Here is a 21,435-nt window from a genome sequence, read left to right on the forward strand (position 1 = left end):
ACCACAACCTACTCATCGTCCGCCTTCAGGGCCCTGTTCAGGCACCAGCCAGGCCTCCAGAAAAAGTGCTAGCAGTTTACTAATGAAGTAGATAATCATGAAGCCCCTGGAGAGGATTTTTTTCTCTCAAAATATTTTTGCTTAGTACTATTTATCAAATGACCATTAGTACAAGTTGAAATACTTCACAAGAATGCTTCAAAATATCTTAATTTTCCTTTAGTAACATGCTTCCTCCATCCCACTCATTCAAAAATAAGAACTCTTACCTATATAACTAAGTAAAACAGGTAGGAATATTAATCCATGAGTGGCTCCCAGTAGGACCATAGCTAAATACATCCTGAAGTAAAATATCTGGAAAATTTGAGATTTGGCAAAGGCCAACACCACAATCCCTCCAAATTTTGTTAGTGTGATGCCACTGAATACCTAAAAGAAGAGAGATGGGGTTAGGAACCACTTTGATCAACCTGTTTCATCAACCACATCCTCAGGGGTTTCTCAACAGTCACGGTGCAAAGCAGTGGGCCCCAGCTTCCAGTTACTGGTAAGCAGCACTATGTTCTACCTAAAATTGTCTCATTTGCTGCTTATAAGCCTAAAAAAAAAAAGGGTAAAAGCTGTATATTCTACCTCTAAGTTAAGAACATATTTCAGATAAATACGATGGTTCATAGCAATTTTAAATACTTGAAGTTTTAGTTGTTACTCTAACAATGTTTTCTATGGTGGAAAGTAGTTGGTTGATAAGCTAACACCAGAATATGGAGTTGTACCACGATGATTCTCCAGACCTGGACCAGAGACTGCATGCTAGGCGCTCGGCGTGACAGCACCTGCCTTTCAGTGCTTCTGGCTGGCCTGGATTTGAAATGGAAAAGGATTTGGCTCTCAAATCAGACTTCTCTGCTTTTCCTGCTTCCACTGTACCACTGCCTAGAAGGATTCCCCAACAGGAATAGTTCTAAAGAATGGCAGGATATAGGTGTTCAATGAACTGCCTGAAAACTTGTCATCCTTAGGAGCTGCTGCTAAAGAAAGGATCCAAATCGTTTTCCCTCCTGAATTTGAAAGTCCCTTCTGAGAAACAGCTAAGATGGGCACTTAATGTTGAAATTTCTGCCCGGATCACCCTGCTCAGGTTACTTACAGAACTGCCCATGTGAGACAGAGCCTCTTCTGCACGCTCCACGCGGCTTCCCTTCACACTCACTGTGAACGCTCTCGTTATATGGCTGCAGAACTCCACTGAAATGCCACAGCTCTGAAACAAAGCGCTTCCTTTATGACTGTGCTTTCCCAGTTGAAATCTTAAACAGCAAAACTTTCAGGATTGATAGTTACAAGGACATCCAGAGTGGTAGAGGAGCCCTGAGCATCTCCTTTAACTTGAAATACAAAGCCTCCATCACACCAACTTAAATTGTACCGGGAGACTTGTGGAACCCTCTACACAGCGCCCAATGCTCGTTTTCTACAGAATGCCTTTGTTAGGGGATGTTGCTGAAACCCCTTAGAGTTCCCCTCACTAAGCCAACACATCATTGTCATTTCTGTATTTGGGTCTCAGAGTCCTACACAGAAAGTAGTGTTCAGATCTGAAGTATAGACACACTTTCTATTTTCTGTGAATACTTTCTCAAATGCTCACATCTGCAAGACTTAAAAAGCACCTGGCAACTGCATGAGAACCAGTAAGTACCAGTCAGAGAATGCCACCAGAAAGGGGCAATTTTTTCTAAAAAATTGTCTTGCTATCATTAAGCTACATGTTTTTGCAAACCCTTCAGAACAATAAAGGCAGATCAGCCAAGCGAGACCATGGAGTCATTATCACTGTTATATGCACCATCCATGTCCCAACCCTACACAGCCTCATCCTACCTGTACATATGCGCCAAGAGCAAGTGCTGGACTTGGTCTTTTGCCCCAAGAAACAACTCGTGTAAGTGATGCAGGAGTTGGGGACAAAGAGCACACATGGACTCACCATAACCAAGTTGACCAGCGAAACTGCATTCAGACTGATGCCCCACAGCCACATGATGCCAAACATGTTCACCAAGATCATGGCAATGGTGACACACATGATCACCGCAGACCACAGGTCACAGCCCAGGAGAACCATGGTCACAAGGAAGATCGCTCCCAGGGACACTCCAAGGTTAAAGACCGTATCGTCAATGATGGTCAGGTACTGTTCGTAGAAGACGTAGAATACACTGCAGAGGGGGAAAAGGCTCCGTTACAGCTCCTTGCTTCTGGAAGCTCCGCTTTTCATCCTGCTGCTATCACAAAACCACGAAACTACTCTGAAAGATGGTATCCGTTGGTCAGGACTCCTTTAAGTGAGATCATGGGGTGGGGGTGAAAAACACTTGTTTCTTCTGCTTTTCTGTATTTTCCAAATTCAGTGCTTTGCAAAAGACATTCTTCCTAAGGTGAAAACCCCAGTAAACGAAAATGAAAAACCTCTGTGAAAGCACCGTCCTGAGGAACCAGAGCCAGTTACCCACGTCCCAGCCAGGGACGCCCGCTCAGCGCCACCCCCGCTGGCCCCTCAGTGCTGGGTGGTGGTGTGGCGGTCAGACTGAGCTCCGCCCAGAGCACGAGTTCTGTCTCCAGCACACAGACCCCACAGGAGCTCCAGATCCTGGCCCTCCTCACCCAAGTGCCTGTGCTCACGATGGAGGGCTTGGAATGAAAGCCAAGTATCCCAGCCAGAGGGCCCCCAGCTGTGGGCCCTGACTTGGGCCACCCTCTTTTGTAAGATCCACGCTAACCTGTATGGGAACACACGGTAAGTGCTGCCTGTGAGGCCCATGGTTTTGGTGATGTTATTGGCGATCAAGCGGGCTTTTTTCATGGCATCAATAAAGTCAGCAGAGGTCTGCAGCACAGTGTGGTAGGTCATGAAGTAAGTGGCTCCAACATCTGTGTCATTGTCAAGGATGTTCACTGCTGACGCGTAAGCAGCATGTCCCCTGAAAGAGGACTCAGTGGGGTTAGAAAGGCCATGCCTGGTAGCGTACCTGCACAGTCTGAGGACTCAGGGCTAAATGACATCATCTGACTTTAGGCTCAGCGTCAGACCTGGCTGTAAAGTTCAGGAAAAGGAAGGCTCCTGGAAAGCGGATGATGAAGCTTTTAGCTTATTGTCTCCCATACTGGCTTTTTGTTACTGCTTTTTGCTTCTGGTTTCTTTGGTGCACAGCTGCTGTTGATTCTATATCTGCTTTTGCTCACCCTCCAATGTGTTTTCATACAGAATTTGCTTAGCAATGTTTGTGTAAAAGGAGGCAGGAAAGGACAATAGTCCTGGGGTCAGACAGCCATGAAGTTGGCCTCAGCCCTGCCATGTGTTGGCCACAGAACCCCAGACAAAGTCACTAAATTTGGGCTGCAGCATCCGCTTATGCAACAAGTGTAGCACCACCTACTCACAGGGTTGTGTGGTGAGTACATGAAATGGTCTGTGTGAGGTGCTGGATACATAGGAGGCTCCCTGAAAGTGGTGGCTATTGCCTTCATACAAGCTGAATTTCCTTTGACATATTTTATGTAGGCCAAGCATTCAGTCTGCAGGCAGACCAAGCTCCAAGGTACACTTCTATTTTATTTTTAGGGACAGCCTCCCCAAGCTACCTAGTGTAGGTCTAGAAAGATAGACATGATATATATGACTAACTGATGGGACTCTGGTCAAATTATATATTCATATGGAAAACAGGGAGGGCCAGGATTTACCTAACATACCAGTGGACACTCATCTTCCTCCTACAAAAGCTTCCAACTCTCCCCACCTCAGACTTCCAGTCATTTTCACTATGTCTGGGCCAGTGATCCTGTTTCCAAGGTAACTGGCTGCCTGGCTGGATAGGGAAGTAAGACAGCCCATAACTTCACATACGGAAGGTCCTGTCAAGAAGCAGTGGGGCTGAAAGAATCTAAATCTTAATCTAGGATGACACTGCCAAAGCAGACGTGCTGTCCACATGCCATGGACACACAGAGCAGATCACTTCACTTCTGAAATGCCGTGTGTTCCTCCCTGTCCTCTGCCCACTGGCCACCTGCATGAGACTCTGCATCCATTTGTACAACCAGGAGGGCAGGACACAGGGATGCAAGAGAAACAAATGCTCAAGCCAGGGTAAAAGCAGGTGAAAATGAGTTTTCTTTAAGGTGTTTTAGGTTTCTATGCTTTCACAGAAGGAGCAGGACAGGGGTGGGTGTGGGTGGGGAAGAGGACCTTCACCACACAACTTTCTACCTCAGCTGGAAAAACCTAGTTTTCCAGTGCAAATTAAAGGGAAGAGGGCACGTATCTAACTGGCTCAGTGGCACTTACCCTTTGCCACACTTGGGGTTCGGGTTATCGGAAAGGAACATGGGCAGGAATCTCATGAAGTCTTCACCCTGAGGCCTCTGTTTGCCCTCCCGAGTCAGAGGCCTGCAGCGGACGCAGGCAGGGTCAACCACTAGCAGAAACATAGCGGAGAAGGCAAGCTGAGAAATCTCCAGATTTTATTTTAAAACATTTAAAAATACTGGTAAGGAGATGAGGGAAGTTCTTTTCCTGAATCTTTTTCCAAATCTAAAAGCTTCAAATACATGTGATTTTTATAGTCTAATGTATCTGAGATACCATCTTTGTCTTAGGTAGGCTGTGTAAATTTTCTTCCCTGAAGCAGTGTACTGCTTTCGACCTCCATTCTCAGAGCCCAGGGCATCTGTTTTTATCAAGAAAATTTACGACAGCCTCAACACTCTTACAAAACCATAAGGTAACAGTGATAAACAAAGGAAAGCACACTTGTGAGAAACCACGGCCAGATACCAATCAGCAGAGGCCATCGGAGTCTTTGGGAAAAGATAAACCCCCAAACCCTGACAGCTAGAGCCCCGTGCAGGGCCCTGTCCAGCCTGCTGTTCCACGGAGGGTTGCTGGAGACTGGAACAATGCGACCCTCTCCCGAATGAACCGAGCAAAGGGAAGATGGCCAAGGGGGTGAGCCCAGTGTTAGTACGTTAACAGGTATGTACTGCTGAAACGTCTCAGCAAAAAGGGAAAGATTTGGGAAAGGAGCTGGACATACCTGAAGCATTGCAGAACTGATCAGTAGTATTGTGGACTCTACAGCAAGAAGACTGGGGCTTGATCCAATCAAAATAATCATCAATCCAAGATGAGGGAACAAAGCCGATTCGGGTACTAGAGAGAGGAGAAAGGAAAATTACAGACCCACTCCACAGGGAAGAAGCTTTTAGTTTTGGTCTGTCTCTTAAAGCCTAAATTCCTTTTCTAGACTTTATACTGCTCCCCAGTCAAAAGACAGATCTCATTAGCACTTCATGGAAAACCCTTCAAAGCATGATGTGGTAAATCAGTCCTTTAAAAAAGGTTTAGCTCCAGTAAAGCCTAAATTTAGCATTATTTTGAAAAACAAATTTTGCAAGAAAATCCATTTTCAGGGAGAAATTTCAGGCCTGAGTTTACTCTGGCCAAGAGCCCCTTCTGGCTGCTTCTGCTGTAGTATAGGATGACCGGGCGGTACTGACTAGTTGTCCAGCTGAGCTGCGTTGAATATCTGCTGCACCAGGGAGTCACTGTCACAGCCCATGCCCCCGCACACCATGTTCTGCCCTTTCAGAGAAGTGTAGTTGTGTCCTTCCTCCAGGACAAAGTATACAGGTGGACCTGCATGCAGGTACTTGAGGGACTTGAAATAATGCATCACATAGGAGTCCTGGAAGATAGATCAAAGAACGGGACAGAGTATGACCATTCTGACTGTGTCTAAGTGAGATGATGATCAACCAGAATTCAGACGGCACCAGGAGACTCCTGAATGACACACCCCCAGCCCAGATTTGTGATTCCCCACAGAACTCTGTCCCCTCTCCACCCTCCCTGGATCCAGAATGCTCCTCTGGCTGGTCCGACCACTAGGAGGGCACCTCACAAGGTAAGAAAGAGACCGGCTGCTCACATTCTGTGGCTGTGTCCCTGAAGGCTCTCTAAGAGTTCAAAAAGCTAAGATGCCCCATGCCGGCAGAGCTCTGTGGCAGTTAACATGCGAGAACCTGTCAGCATGTGCACTTACTAGGTGGCATTTGCTTAGAATATCTGCATACACATTCAGCACTGGCTAAGCAAGCTAAAATAAAACAGAAAGCATCTTACATGTGGCATCGAAAGAGATTGATCCAATCCGATTTCTACTTTGTTCAGGACTGCGATACTGAATGACAGCACGCCCACAAACACTGCTATCTGGAATGAAAAATGAGTTACAGGACAGCAATTGCTTACTGTTACAATGAGCTTAAGGACATAAATCTTCAACACACAAGATATAGCACTTCTCCAAAGTGAAAAGCAACTTTAAAATAACACACTAAGAAAACAGTATGGGGTAGTGGCTGTAATTGTAATATGCAGGGTCAGGCTACGAAGGGTTTAAATCCTGGCTCCACCACTTATAAACTGAGTGACCCTGGGGAAGTCAACTTCCCTCTCTTACCTTCTACTTCCTCATCAGTAGAACAGGAAAAATAAAATATGTGGATCAAATGAGAAAATCTAGGGATAATCTAGATTTTAGCATAGCACTTAGTATTTAGCATAATGCCCAATATTAAATGTTCCATAAGCATTAGATATTACATTACTTTTGCTGTTATAGGAAACTACAGTTGGCCCTTGAACAACTCAGGAGTTAGGGCCGCTGACCCCTTGACACAGTTGAAAATCCACATATGCCTTTTGATTCTTCAAAAAACTTAACTGCTAACAGCCTACTGCTGACCAAAAGGCTCACCAATAAACAGTCAACTCATGCATGTTTTGTATGTTATATGTACTGGAGACCGTAGTCCTAGGAAAAAGCTAGAGAAAATTTTTTTTCATATTGTCACAAGTCTCCTCCAAATTTTCTAATAATTTATTGAAAAAAACCACATACAAGTAGACCCAGGCAGTTCAAACCCATGTTGTTTTGTTCAAGGGTCAACTGTAATTTATGTTCTTTTTATAGAAATATAATAATAACAGATTATCACTGTTGGCTACATCCAGTGTATAAACTACAGAAAACCTTTCGCTTGATTGCTGGGGACTAGCACTAGCTGGTGGTGTGGAGGAAGAGATAAGTGACTCCTACGAAGGGGTAGCATGCAGGGAAATATGGTGCTGGAACAATTCTGAATCTTGATTATGATGGTGATTACGTGAATCTGCACAGGTGATTAAATGACATAGAACTACACATACCTGTTTTGCTAATGTCAAATTCCTGGTTTTGATACTGAACTGTAATTATGTAAGGCCATAGGAGGAAACTAAGTGAAGGGGACCGGGCTCTTCTCTATACCTCTGCAACTTTCTATGAATTTATAATTATTTCAAAACAAAAACTTTACTCTTGCTCATAGTGACTTAGCACTCATAGTGACTGCTAAACTAACTAGAAAGTATTTTATATATTTGTACATATTTGCTTTTGCATTCTTGTGTATATATTTAACAGCTGTTGGAATCTCCTTCTGAAGCTGTCTGATTTCTTAGAATTCGTGTGACAAATCTGTTTTGTGGAGAGAAATGAGGAAAACCACAGATAAGCACCTACCACAATCGGTCGCATCCAGTCCTTCAGCAGAAATGGAGAAAAGGAGTTTTTGAAGAACTGGAACAAGCAGCTCTCTGAGGCCTGGACACTTGCTTCGTCCTCAGAACCTTTGATACAGCAAAGGATGTCCAGGCGATTCTTCTGAGGGAACAAAACAGGAGCAGAGGTCATACCCCATGGCTGCCTCATCTAGATTCCAGACTCCAATCAAATAGATTTTAATACTGATAACATACCTCTTGACGCTTAATGTCTAACCCCAAGAGGCTCACAAAACAGGAAATCTGAAGAAGGAAGTCAATGAAGACTGCCATGCCCGCAAACAGAGAGAAAGTGCGTACAGCCGGCATCATCGACAGAGCTCCTGCAGGGGAGAAAAGTCGCCCATCATTTCCACTGGCAGTAGACAACTCTGCATGAGGCTCACACCATGTGTATATCTGAATACAAGGAGCCAGAGGAGGCCAAATGTACGAGAAGACCCTCCCTCCACCCACCCCCATGCATGCTGCAACAGTCTGGGTATCAGGACTGGGGGAGTCTGTAAGCTTGGTGTTCTGCAAAATGGGGCAGAACTTGGGGAATTGAAAATGTAGGTTCTTGGGCCCGGGTCCAACCTACTTAGTCAGGAAAATGGGTATTCAACCCCAAATCGACTGAATTTAATAGGGCTCTCCAGGCAAATTAAACTCTGAGAACAACTAATAAAGGCCATCTTTTAATAGTATCTTCTATGTTATACTCTAAGAAAGGGACAGTATTTTCCATCTGCTATTATATCAACAATACTGGTCTCCTGGGTTAGTTACAATCAATGAGGCGCTCCAAGTCAGAGGCACTGGGTTACAATTCAGAAACTGCAAACTTGCAGCCCACAGGCCAGGTGTATCCTGTTTGGCCCATATTCTATCAACCCGTTTAAGGATCACAAAATGTTTTTTAAAGTAAGTAGCCAATATTCAACAATGAGATCTTACACAAGAATCTAGATTCACAGCTTTGCTTGAACAACAGCAACAAAAAGCTGACAATACACACCTGCTTCTTTCAGACCCATGCACTCTGGCACCCCATCCCCACTGCTCCTGTCCCTCCAAAGTCCCCCCCGACCTGGAGGTATGGCGTCAGCTGCTGTTATCATCACACTCACACTGGCTTTCTTATGAGAGGTAAAAAGAGCTTTTTCCACACCTGTATCCACCAAAAGGACGTATAAGGGCCACAGGTTTCAAAGTGCACAGCTTTGTGGAAATGAATATGCTAACGGTGTGTCTGTGCCGAAAGACTACCACCTTCGATCAGCCTACAGTGGCCCTGTGTAAGATGACTTGGTGGCCTCTGGGGGCATTTCCGTGTGACCCCAGATTGTGTGGACTTGCTGGGCAACTCTAATCTGGCTGCCTCTCCAGAGGGTGCAGTGTTCTCTTCCTACCCACACCAGACATGGGAACAGAGCCCCACTAGGAAGGCAGGCCAGTGATTTCTCCATAGGAAAGAAACATACAAGTGCTGGTTTGTTCTAGCTTATTCTGGCTCCTTATACTGAGTTAAGAATCAAGACCCCCTGCTCATTAACAAGGATGCTTCTCTCAGAAGTTGTGTGAACAGAGGAGGAACACTGCCGAAGACAGCAAGAGCAAATACCTTGCAAACTAATGCCTGCGGATTCTGCTCAGAGTGTTGTGTTGAGACCGATTCTGTGGCTATATAAGAATACTGTTTTCTAATATCAACATTTGCCATGGGAGCCAAACAGGGAAAGTGGCAAAGGAGTTCTAGGCGTGTGTTATTCTGGTCCCTAAACATCAACACTGTCTTAACACAATGTGAGAAAGTAGCTGCTTGCAAAACAAGACACTGCTACCATCTTTCCTGTGATCCACTCTGATACCCTCCAGTTACGGAGGAAAGCTTAAAGGAGGGGGCAGCACAAAGCAGCATTCTGCCTGAGTTCTAGTCCTCCTACACACCGGCTGAGCAAACTGTCAGACTGGTAGAATTCCAAAAGTAATCACCTAAGAAAAATGCTATGGTCTCTGAAAAGGATGACAGGAATATACTAGGTGCCACTTCTCCTAGTACCCTGCCCAGCTGCTGATCCAGTGTTTCTTCTTGAAGACGTTCATCTCTCTTAAAAAAACAAAAGACAAAACAGGCGATGTTAAAATTTCTAAGTAACAATGCCATCTTTTTGTTAATTTGCTGCCCTGTGTTAACTCAATGGTTAAAAAAAAAAAAGGATATAAAATTTGGTGGGGGACTCACATCTCATGTTAGTTCATTCAGGATATTACTGAACCCCCAAGCTAGGTAACAGGGTGAGAAGCCCAAGAAAAGACTGAACCATATTATCAGGAAAATACACGACATGTCAGCTGCAGATAGCCGGACCATTAAATGGCACCTGTAAATGCCACGGTCTCCAAGCAGGTTAAGGCTACAGAACAAGGGGACCATGTGAGAAGCAACTGATTGGGATCATTTTCTACATGAGTAGGTCCTATGCTGACCTGTTGTCTTTTTAGAGGCATCTCTGACAAATCTTCTTTGCCATATGCAGAATCACTTTAATGGCAGTCATACCCAAAACATTTTCCACAAGCATGTTAGCCCTTTCTGCACACACATTCAAAATCAAATTCTCACTTTTTATCAATTCCATCAACCGAAGAGAGAGGTGAACTTCTTGGTTCTCAAAATGTCCAGAACAAGTCATGGCACCAATAAGCAACACAGAGGAAGGTAACAAAGCTTCCCTGCTGTTCACACTCAGAAATACTCCTCATGGCCCTGAAGAGCCATTAGTGGCACCAGTACTTGGTCAGGTGCCAAACTCTGTGAGATTATGAAAGTGTACCTGATAGGTCTGGACGAGAATGAAGATGTTGTCCACCCCAACAGCCAGCACCAGGAATGGGATGACTTCAATCACAATGAGGGTGAGGGGGATCCCGATGTAGCTGAAGATGCCCAATGAACATGCCACTGAGCTCAGCACAATGAGGATACCCGCGATGCCGAGGGAGATTTTAGAATCCACCTGAGATGCAACAGAGACACAAATGGTCAGAGTTATTACCTGTCCCACTACTGAAAGACCCTCATCTTACCTCTTTACACAGGTAGAGCCAATCCGGAATTAAAAGTACAATTCCATGTTTGGGAGAAGATAAGGAAAATGTTCTAGGTCTTCCCTAGCAACATATTTTGTGAGCTTCCATTCTAGGTGATGGAGTGGACAAATTAGAAAAAACTGGATTACGTGAAATAAATTTTAAGTTTAAGATAAACCAGAAAATTGGAACTGAAGAAAAGAGATGCAGAAAATAGAATAGTCACATCCAATTAAAACACAGAGGCATTTAGGCAGTTTGGAACACAATGAATGATGATAAGTAGAGGGAAAAATACAATATCATGATGTGCCTGGCCAGGTCTCACACAGACACATATACAAGGACACACACACCACTTACTAGAAGCCTGCTACAGCTTTCGATGTGCCCCAAGGCTATGGAAATATACAGAAACATGATGCCATAGCTGATTACAACAGTCAAGATATCACTGTTACTTTCACGATTTAGTTCATCTTCAATGCTTCGTTCAGCAGTGAAAGAAATAGTCAGATTTGGATTCTTGTAGTTTTTCACAAAATTAATAAACCTGAAGAGTAAGAACATTTTATATTTTTAGTTAAAATTTGGTGACAGCTAAGTGAAAAACACCTTCCCAACTTCTATGACACAAATGCTATGCTTAACCTTTATCGTACTTTAGGATAGTCCACACTGAAGACTAGAAGGTGAGACACCCCTAGATCATAAAGTTCCAGATGTGCTGACTTTTCTACCATTTAAAACAAGTTTAAAAGTTGGTTCACATTCTTTTTTATAAAAAAGATTTCAAAATGTAGTATAATAAAAGATATATGCTCATGGAACAAAATATTAAAAGTTGATCTACGGATTCAATGCAATCCCTTTCAAAATCTCAGCCAACTTCTTTTTGGAAGATAAACTGGCTCTGAAATTCACATGAAATTGCAAGGGGCTCACAATAGCCCAAACCTTCTTTTTCAAGAACTAAGTAAGGTGACTGTCGCTTCCCAATTTCAAGTTTTCCACAAAATAACAGTAATCAAGACAGTGTGGTACTGGCACAAGAGCAGGCAAATAAATCAGATGAGCAGGACTAAGTCTAGAAATACTCCACATATCTATGGCCACCTGATTTTCAACAAGGGTGGTATGGTAAGACTATCTAAGGCGGGGAGAATAATTTTTCAACAAATGGTCAGGGACAACTGGACAGCAAAAGAATGAAACTGGACTCTAAGCTTACACTATATAAAAAAAATTAACTCAAACGGATCAAGAACCTAAATGTGAAAGCCAAAACTATGAAACTCTCAGGAGAACACGTACGCTTAATCTCCATGTCCATGGATTAGGCCATGGTTTCTTAGATATGACACTAAAAGTATGAGTGACAAAAGAAAAAGAGATAAATTGGATTTCAAAATTAAAAACTTCTGTGCTTCAGCAGACACCATCAAGAAAGGAAAAATACAACCCAAAGAATGGGAGCCAATTCTTGCAAATCACATAGCTGATGAAGGATTTGTACACTATGTAAGAATTCTTGTAATTTAATAAAATTAAAAATCACCCAGGTAAAAATGGGCAAAGGATAGGAACAATTATACAAATGGCCAATAAGCACATGAAGATGCTTGAAATCATTAGGGAAATACCAATCAAAACTGCAATGAGATACCCATGAGGACAGCTGGAATCACAAAGTCAGATAACACCTGTACTCTGAAAACTGAGACACTGATGAGAGAAATTGAAGATGACACAAATAAACGGGAATCTATCTCATGCTCATGGATGGGAAGAATTAATATTGTCAAAATGGCCACCCTGCACAAAGCAATTTACAGATTCAATGTAATCCTTATCAAAACACCAGTGGCATTTTTTCAATAAACTACTAATGAGCAAATAATCCTAAAATTCATATGGAACCACAAAAAGCCCCAAATAGCCAAAGCAATCTTGAGAAAGATTAACAAAGCTGGGGTATTAGGCTCCCTGACTTCAAGCTATACTACAAAGGGTACAATAATCAAAACAGTATGGCACAGGCATAAGAACAGGCCCATAGATCAATGGAACAGAACTGAGAGCTCAGATATAAATCCATGCATATATGGTCAATTAATATATGATAAAGGAGCCATGAATATACAGTGAGGAAAAGACAGCCTCTTCAATAAATGGTGTTGGGCAAACTGGACAGCTACATGCAAGAGAATGAAATTGGATTACTGTTTAAGGCCATGTACAAAAATAAACTTGAAATGGATTAAAGACTTAAATATAAGACATGAAACCATACATTTCTGGAAGAAAACATAGACAAAAATCTCTTGAATGTCAGCATGAGTAATTTTTTTCTGGATGTCTCCCCAGGTAAGGTAAACAAAAGTAAAAACAAACAAGTGGGACTACATCAAACTAAAAAGCTTCTGTATAGCAAAGGACACCATCAACAAAACAAAAAAGCATCTTACAGTGTCAGAGAATATATTTGTAAATGACTTATCTGATAAGGGGTTAACATCCAAAATATATAAAGAACTCAAAATGACTCAACACCAAAAAAAACCCCCAAAATAACACAATTAAAAAATGGGAAGAGTACCTGAATAGATATTTTTCCAAAGAATACAGATGGCCAACAGGCACATGAAAAGATGCTCCACATCACATAATCATCAGGGAAATGCAAATCAAAACTATAATGACCTATCACCTCATGCAAGTTAGAATGACCACTATCCAAAAGACAAGATATAACAAGTGCTGGTGAGGATGTGAAGAAATAGGAATCCTCCTACACTGTTGGTGGGAATGTCAATTGGTGCAGCCGCTGTGGAAAGCAGTATGGAGGGTCCTCAAAAAAAATAAAAATAGAAAACCATATGACCCAGTAACTCCACTTCTAGGTATTTACCAGAAGAAAACAATCTTTGATTCAAAGAGATATATGGACCCCTATGTTCACTGTTGCATTATTTACAATGGCCAAGATATAGAAGCAAGCAAAGTGTCCATTTATAGATGAATAGATGCGGTACATATATACAATGGAATATTATTCAGCCATAAAAAAGAAATCCTGCCATTTTTGACAACGTGGATGGACCTTGAGGGTATTATGCTGAGTGAAATAAGCCAGGAAGAAAAAGACAAATACCATATGGCTTCACTTGTATGATTTCACTTGTTTTTCACTAAAAACAAAACAAAACAAAATGAACAAAACAGCAGTAGACTCATAGACACTAAGAAGTTACTGGTGGTTACCATGGGGTAGGTGAAATAGGTAATGGGGATAAAGAGGCACAAAATCTCAATCATATAAATTAGTCATGGGGATTAAAGTACAGCATAGAGAATATAGTCAATAGTTCTGTAACATCTTTCTATGTTGACAATAACTAGTTGGGGTGAGCATTTAATAATGTAGATAACTGTTGAATCACTACGTTGTATACTTGAAACCCAGAAAATACTGTATAGCAACTATACTTCAAAAAAAAAATCAGATCAATAATGAATGTTGGTAAGAAAATGGAGAAACTGGAACCTTCATACACTGTTGGTGGGAATGTGAAATGGTGCAGCCACTTTGGAGAACAGTGTGGCAGTTCCTCAGAGAGTTACCATCTGACCCAGCAATTTTACTCCTAGGTATATATACCCAAGAGAAATGAATTCATAATTTCACAGAAAAACTTGTACATGAATGTCTATAGTGCCATTATTCACAACAGCCAAAATGTAGAAACAATTCAAATGTCTATCAACCAATGAAGGGATAAACAAAATGTGGTAGATACACAGAATGGAACATTATTCAGCCACTAAAAGGAAAGAGGTACTGATACATGCTACAGCTTGGATGAACCTTGAAAACATTGTTGAGAATACATGACTCCATTCATATAAGACTTTATGGAGTCGGAGTGCCCTAGTGATTGTGTAGGGCTGGGAGGTGGAAGGATGAGAGGATGGGGGTGACAGCTAAAGGATATGCAGTTTCTCTTTGGGATCAAGAAAATGTTCTAGAATTGGCTGTGGTGATGGTTGCCTACATCTGTGAATATATTAGAAGCTATTGAATTGTACATTTTAAATGGGTAAGATATATGGTATATGAATTATATCCTAATATATGTTGTTGTTTTTTTAAAAAGTACTGAAGGGTATCAAACGAAGAGTCAGTCCCCTGCCCTGCTCAGTCCTCTCGTCCCCTTCTCTAAAGGCTACAAACACAATTCATCATTTCCTGGGTCCTTTGCTTGGTATTTTTTTCTAGGCATGGACATATTGCAAACTTTGTTTAATATATCTTGAGCCATTTACCTATGTATAATGACTGCATAATTTTCTACTGTCCTGTTCCTTACTAAGGTACATTTGGCTGGTTTCATACAAGGATCATTTCTGTACATGTACTTTTGTAGTTTTGCGAATGGGTACCTGTTCGAACAATGTTTATACGCAAATTTATTTAGAGACTTTTTCTTAGCATTGCTAGTACCAAGTGAAAAAAATGACACAATTGAGACCTGATGTTGATTAATTTAGCCAAATGAAATTTAAGTGCTTTCTGTTAGCATCCATCTTCCCACACAGGACAGGTTGTTTAGACCCCATTAGTAACTCACTCTCTTTCCCAGGCCTGGGCCCTCAGGAGCTTCTCTGTGTCGTTATAGTAATTATTGACAGGGAAGGTAATCACAAGGGCTGTGGCGTTATTGTAGTTTTGATCTAGAAAGGAAAAATGTGACATCAGAAAGGTTACAAGTGTGCAGGAACTTAGATAAGTACGAGGGGATAATCACAATATAATAAGGTTAGTGACTTCTCTAAGGACAAGACAGGTATGTACTGAAATAGTGTTTATGAAGTTCAGTTAATGAAGAGAAAGGATTCTCCAACAGATGTAAGCAGTTGTTCAGGAAGAGTGACATTTTCTTTTTAATTCCACATGGCTCATGCATGGTAAACATTTCAAGCAGAGCAGAAAGGTATTCAGAACAGTATTGCTCTTTCCCAAGTCCCTGTTCTTTAGCTTCCCCCTACTGTGGCTGTGACTAATCTTTCCAGACAAACTCCATGTGTATGTAAATATATTTTCCACCTTTTCTTCTTACATCAACAGTGACATACTGTTTTGCACATTACATTTTTAATATGTATCTTGGTTACTGCTGCATTTTAGGACATAGAGCTTCCTTATTCTTTTTTTGCTGCATAATATTTTCTAGTGTAATTTAACCAATCTGCAACTGATGCATTTTTTTGCAATTTTTATTATAAACAAAATGCAAATAATTTGATACAAATTTTGTGTGAAAAATACATATTTGTAGAATCAATTCTTACAAGTATAATCACTGAATCAAGAAGTATGTGCATTTCTAATTTTGATAAATTCTCCCAAACTTCCCTCCAAAAAGGCTATCCTATTTTTCATTCCTTTTTTCAGCAAAATGTTTACTGAGACCTACTTTGTGCCAGGAAATTAATTTGGGGTACTACAGATATATCAGTGAACAAAAGAGAAAAAAACCCCAGCCTTCCTGGAGGTTGAGCTGTTTCCCATATAATTAAAGCCATTTGTATTTCTTCTTTTGCTAACTTTCATATGGCTTCACCCACTTTTCTTTTGCATTGTTGACATTTTTTTTTCACAAGAGCCCTTTGTAATATTAAGGAAATGCTGTCTGTTATGTACATTTTTTCCTCCACTTTGTTGCCTCTTTCTGTTTTTTAAACTTTGTTCTACACACAAGAATTAAAAATTCTTTGTAGTCAAATTCATCAGTTTTCTTTTGTGGCTTTTTGGTTTTGTGTCTTGCTTAGCAATGTTTTCTCCATTTTAACATAATTTTAAAAATTCCTCCTATATTTTCTTCTAGCTCTTTACTCACTTCATTTCTTAAATTTCAGTCTTTCATACATATGAAATTTATTTTAGTGGAAAAAATAAGAGAGATCAAATGTAATTTTGATGGCTGTGGCTAGCCAGTTGGTGATACCAAATTCCCCCACCAGTTAGAAACGGCATTTTATGAGGCAGAGTAAAATTTAGACATAGATCACAACTTTTCCCTCCCTACTGGGCAAAGACAGGAACATCTATTTGGCCTCTTCACTGGGGAGAAAACCTGTTGAGCTGAAGCCGTCAAAGCTGTCCCATGAATCATGACCCCACTGCATCTAGTACAGCCGGTTCGGAGGCACTACAGAAGAGCCCAGAGCAAGCTCACTGCTCTCCCCACTTTGGAAGTGTATCAATTCTTAACCAACAGGTTTAGGAGAAAAGTGCCCACCAACTTTGTTCTCCCCATGTCTTGCATATTATCTCTTCCCCTTACAGATGTTCTTAATCTGAGGTCTGTGGACACCCTAGGGTATCTACTGGTAAGCTTCAAGAAATCCATGAATTCCTTGAAACTGAACAAGTTATGTGGCTGTGCACAACAGACATTCTGGGGAAATGTCCTTAGCTTTTGATAGCGTCCCATAGTGTGATCTTGCAGTATAATGGGTCATAAGAAATACATATATTCGTATGACTGAATATATCTTTCCCAGGTGTACTTGGTCTTCATCCACAGTTCTTAAAGACACTGCAGATTCTTAAAGGTTAAATGGGTGTTCTGTCACGTTAATGAGACTTTTGGACCCCCACCCAAGGGCGGGGGCTAGATACTTGAATCAGCCAATGGCCAATAATTTAATCAATCATAACTGTGCAATGAAGCCCTCACAAAAAACTCTGAGAAAAGCTTATTGCTCTTTTGGATCCTGCTTCTCAGTTTGAGAGCGTCTGTGCTTGGGGAACCAAAACAGCTCCACGTGCCAAGGAGCCAGGCCCTGAGCAACACAAGGACAGAAGCTCCTTTATCTAGGAACTTGCCCTGTGTATGTCTTCATCTGGCTGTTAACCTGTATCCTTTACAGTGTCCTTTATTAAACATAATGTTTTTCCTGAGTTCTGTGAGATGCTCTAGCAAATTAATTGAACCCAAGAGGGAGGTCGTGGGCACCTCCAATCTGTAGCCGGTAGGTCAGAAGCACAAGTAACTGCCTGGGGCTTGCAGACATCTGGAGTTGGGGGTGGAGGGCGGTCCTGTAGGTCAGAGCCCTTAACATGGGGAATCTGGTGCCATCTCCAGGCAGATAGCATCAGAATTGAGTTGAGTTCTCTGACACCTTACTGGTGTTCCAGAATTGCTTGGTGTTATGTGTGGAAGACGTCCTCCCACATACTTACACACACTGGAATCAGGTCTGGGAACCCGAATGGAGCTAAACTACTATTACTGCTGTGTATAATATTGTTATATATATATACATATAGGAAAACACACCGACGCAGATGTTAAGAAGGCTAACAACATCTACTTCTTTCAAATCTGCAACAAAACCCAAAGCCAAAGCCAAAGCAGGTATTATATTTGGGATTTAAGAGACAGGGAGTTAATCAAAACAGCAGCAGACTCACAGAACCTAAGAATGGACTAACAGTTACCAAAGGAAAAGGGACTGGGGAGGATGGGTGGGAAGGGAGGGATAAGGGGAATAAGGGGCATTATAATTAGCACACATAACGTGGAGGGGGGAGCACGGGTAAGACAGTATAGCACAGAGAAGTAGTGACTCCATAGCATCTTACTACACTGATGGAGAGTGACTGTAATGGGATAGGTGGAGGGGACTTAATGGGAGGAATCTAGTAATCACAATGTTGCTCATGTAATTGTATATTAATGATACAAAAAAAAGGTTAAATAAATAAATGCAGAAAAAAAAGAGAGATGGCATTAGTAAGACTGCTCAATTTATGAAATCTTTGTAATCACCACTTGATTATTAATGACAGAACCCACGACTAATTTATCAAAAAGGAAAAGTAAAATCTTCTCTTACTTACCATCATAGCCACCTAACACAAGCCATGGGAACACTGGTCCACCAAACGTACCCAGACAAGGATCGTGGAGCAAACTTGTATCATTCAGAGAGGCAGGAGCCCTTCAAGAAGTTTAGAAAACATCCCCCAATTAGAACATGCCTCAAGATGTCACAGAGACTGAAATGTTTACTCAGCAAGCAGTTAATGAGGCTGATTACATTCTAGGCACAGGTTTCTTAGGTGCATGATGCAGGTCAGCACCTGCCCTTGGGAACTCTTCATCACTGAGCAAGAGGCAGGTCAGCTTAGCACGATGTGGCTGACAGCACACAGCACCTGGTGCAGAGGAGGGAGCAACTAGTATGCAGGGAACTGTCACCAAAAAAAGACCTGTACAGGACCAGATCTGTAAGGCTGAGGGAGAATTCAGCTGGGAGGGAGGAAATGGGAAGAGAAGAGAGAAAACAGGTGCATGGGGAGAAGACAGCAAGAGGGTGGCAGCCTGAGGAAGGACCGAGTCCTGTGCTGGGAAAGCGCGGGATATGCCCATGAAGTGGGGGGATTTCCAAGGGAGGGGATGAGGCTGGAAAGGGTGAGGGACAAGCAGTGAACAAAAGGACTGGGTGCCAGGTTAAGTAGTTTGGATTTTTACCCTGTAGGCACTGGGGATCAATTCAAGATTTAGGGGAAAGGGATGTCATGAGCTGTTTTGCAAAAGATAGTTTAGGTTACAAAGTGGAAGAAGGTCCAAAGCAGGAAAAAAAGGGGAAGAGGAGAGATGAGCTGGGAGCTTTGCGTCATGGCCCAGGCAGGGATGAGCAGTAGTGAAGACAGGCAGTGTCAGCAGAGAGGGAACGAGGTCAGAAGCCAGAGCTCTACTGGACACACATGAGGTTCTTGCATATGACTCGAACGACCGCCTTCAGAGCCCAGGACTGATGGGATCAGGCCCTGGGGATCAGGCCACTTGCTGAAGCAAACAGGCAGCAGGGCTGCTGCTAGAAGCTGAGTCTTGTCATCTCACATGTGGGACTCTGCCACCAGAATTCAGCTGGAGGTTAGAGCCCACAGAGGTCCCATGCGTAAGATGAGGGCGGGGAGGGATGTGGCCTCAGGTGTAACGGGCAGGTGCAGATGCCCAGGCATGATACAATGGCTGCATGCAAGGAGGTCTGTGCTTGGGGCCGGGCGGGCTGGGTTTGCTGTTCATGCAGGACTCCAGGGGGGAGCCCCAAGGGAAGCTGGCAGGGAGATGAGGCAAGAGCTGGAGACACAGGCATCAACCATATGCCAAACACAAATCCCTGCCTTGAGGGAGGGGAGCTGCTGAAGGCTGTGTTTCCACACCTGCTGGAACCAGGGTCCCATGGCTGAAGCACAAGCCTCATGCATCTGCCCTACCGCCAACATTTTGTTGACTTTATTTTGTAAAAAGAGTTTTCTTTAAATATAAAAATTATATATTATTAAACATTTTTATTCTTAAATGCCCATGGGTCCCAGGGACCATCTGCCTCGCAGAGAGCACTGAGTGAAGGCATGTGGGCATGCACTCAGTTTCATGTGTGGAGCACCTGTCCTTAGAGGTGACCTCCTTGAAACACAGTAATAAACCCAGTCCAACTACCTAATTATTTTCTAGTAACAAAAATAGACAGACTTTAAGGTCACCAAACTGGACCAAAGTCAGAGGCTTGGCTCTTGAGATGTGGTGAGCTGACCAGCACATGTGAAGGTGACAAGGAATTGTTTCTCTGTCCCCGTGATGGTGAAACAGACATGGTGGTTGTCTGGCTGAACAACTGTCTGAGGCCAGGTCAGCCTGAGGGGCAGGCCCAGCTAGCACAAGCCATTCTTCCTGCTCCAGGGACAAGCCTAAGGATCGCACAGACCACCACACACAGCTTCTCTGTGACCAACTGAAACAGAAACGCATCCCCCCAGCCAGGCGTGCCTCCAAGAGGGAGCAGCTCCAGTAATGTCCAGTCTACATTGCGCATAAACCCTGCGACTGCCGGCAGATGCTGCACTCAGAGAAACAATTCAGTACCATGGTATAAATGTATACTTGAAAGAAAAAGCACCATAGGTTTCTATTTTTGTACTATGAAACTACCTCAAAAAAACTTAGTGGGTGGTGTGGATGATCCAACTCTGTCGTCAATCCAGACATAAGTTACAGGAGGAGTGGTACCTGATGTTCCCCAATTACACAAAAACGCTCCTACCTCAGGGCCTTTGTACTTGCTGCTTGTCTACTTGGAACACTGTTCCCTCTAATAATCAGAGGCTACCTATTTTCCCTCCCCTTTGCAGTCATCCCCACTGCACTCTCTCTCCTTGCCCGGCTTTATCTTCTCCACAGCGCTCATTTCTACCTGGCATTACCGCATGTGTCTATAGTTCATGTTTCCCTCTACTAGAATATGAGCTGCACAGGGCAGGGTCCTGTTCTGTTCACTGACTGCCGAGCCTCTAGTTCCTACAACAGCTTGTAGCAAACAGCAGGCGCTCAAATATTGGTGGGATGAATGAACAATGGTCTCCTGCCACGTACCGTACACAGTACAGAAGGTGCGTGTGATAATCCGCATACACAAAGAAGTCGTCTCCAATTTTGTGGTCTAGCATGGAATGGCTATTTTGAAAGTAATTTAACACGCTCATAATGGTGCAGTTCTGGTTATATGGTGAGAGAGGGGCCAAGCAGATATCTTGAAGGGTCACAGTCTCATTGTTGTAAGATGCAGTAATGTTTTCGATGGCTATTTGCAAGTCAAGGACCTGAAAGAAGATT

General features: G+C 42.6%; 1 protein-coding gene across 1 annotated transcript in view; it reads right to left on the minus strand.

Annotated features, from left to right (window-relative positions):
- The window catches only part of NPC1 (NPC intracellular cholesterol transporter 1), a 51,225-nt gene that overhangs the window by 3,384 nt on the left and 26,406 nt on the right, over nucleotides 1–21,435 (minus strand). The window contains exons 9-24 of the mRNA XM_057504092.1: nucleotides 21,196–21,422; nucleotides 18,657–18,757; nucleotides 15,379–15,481; nucleotides 11,111–11,300; nucleotides 10,492–10,674; nucleotides 9,650–9,764; nucleotides 7,871–7,998; nucleotides 7,635–7,775; nucleotides 6,191–6,280; nucleotides 5,566–5,753; nucleotides 5,103–5,218; nucleotides 4,355–4,484; nucleotides 2,787–2,987; nucleotides 1,994–2,225; nucleotides 1,154–1,267; nucleotides 270–432 (exon numbers count right to left, since the gene is read on the minus strand). Of these exons, the coding sequence (XP_057360075.1) occupies nucleotides 270–432; nucleotides 1,154–1,267; nucleotides 1,994–2,225; nucleotides 2,787–2,987; nucleotides 4,355–4,484; nucleotides 5,103–5,218; nucleotides 5,566–5,753; nucleotides 6,191–6,280; nucleotides 7,635–7,775; nucleotides 7,871–7,998; nucleotides 9,650–9,764; nucleotides 10,492–10,674; nucleotides 11,111–11,300; nucleotides 15,379–15,481; nucleotides 18,657–18,757; nucleotides 21,196–21,422 (2,422 nt within the window). The remainder of the gene's footprint in view (nucleotides 1–269; nucleotides 433–1,153; nucleotides 1,268–1,993; nucleotides 2,226–2,786; nucleotides 2,988–4,354; nucleotides 4,485–5,102; nucleotides 5,219–5,565; nucleotides 5,754–6,190; nucleotides 6,281–7,634; nucleotides 7,776–7,870; nucleotides 7,999–9,649; nucleotides 9,765–10,491; nucleotides 10,675–11,110; nucleotides 11,301–15,378; nucleotides 15,482–18,656; nucleotides 18,758–21,195; nucleotides 21,423–21,435) is intronic.

The sequence above is a fragment of the Manis pentadactyla genome, chromosome 6 (genome assembly GCF_030020395.1).
Source record: "Manis pentadactyla isolate mManPen7 chromosome 6, mManPen7.hap1, whole genome shotgun sequence".
NCBI classification, from domain to species: domain Eukaryota; kingdom Metazoa; phylum Chordata; class Mammalia; order Pholidota; family Manidae; genus Manis; species Manis pentadactyla.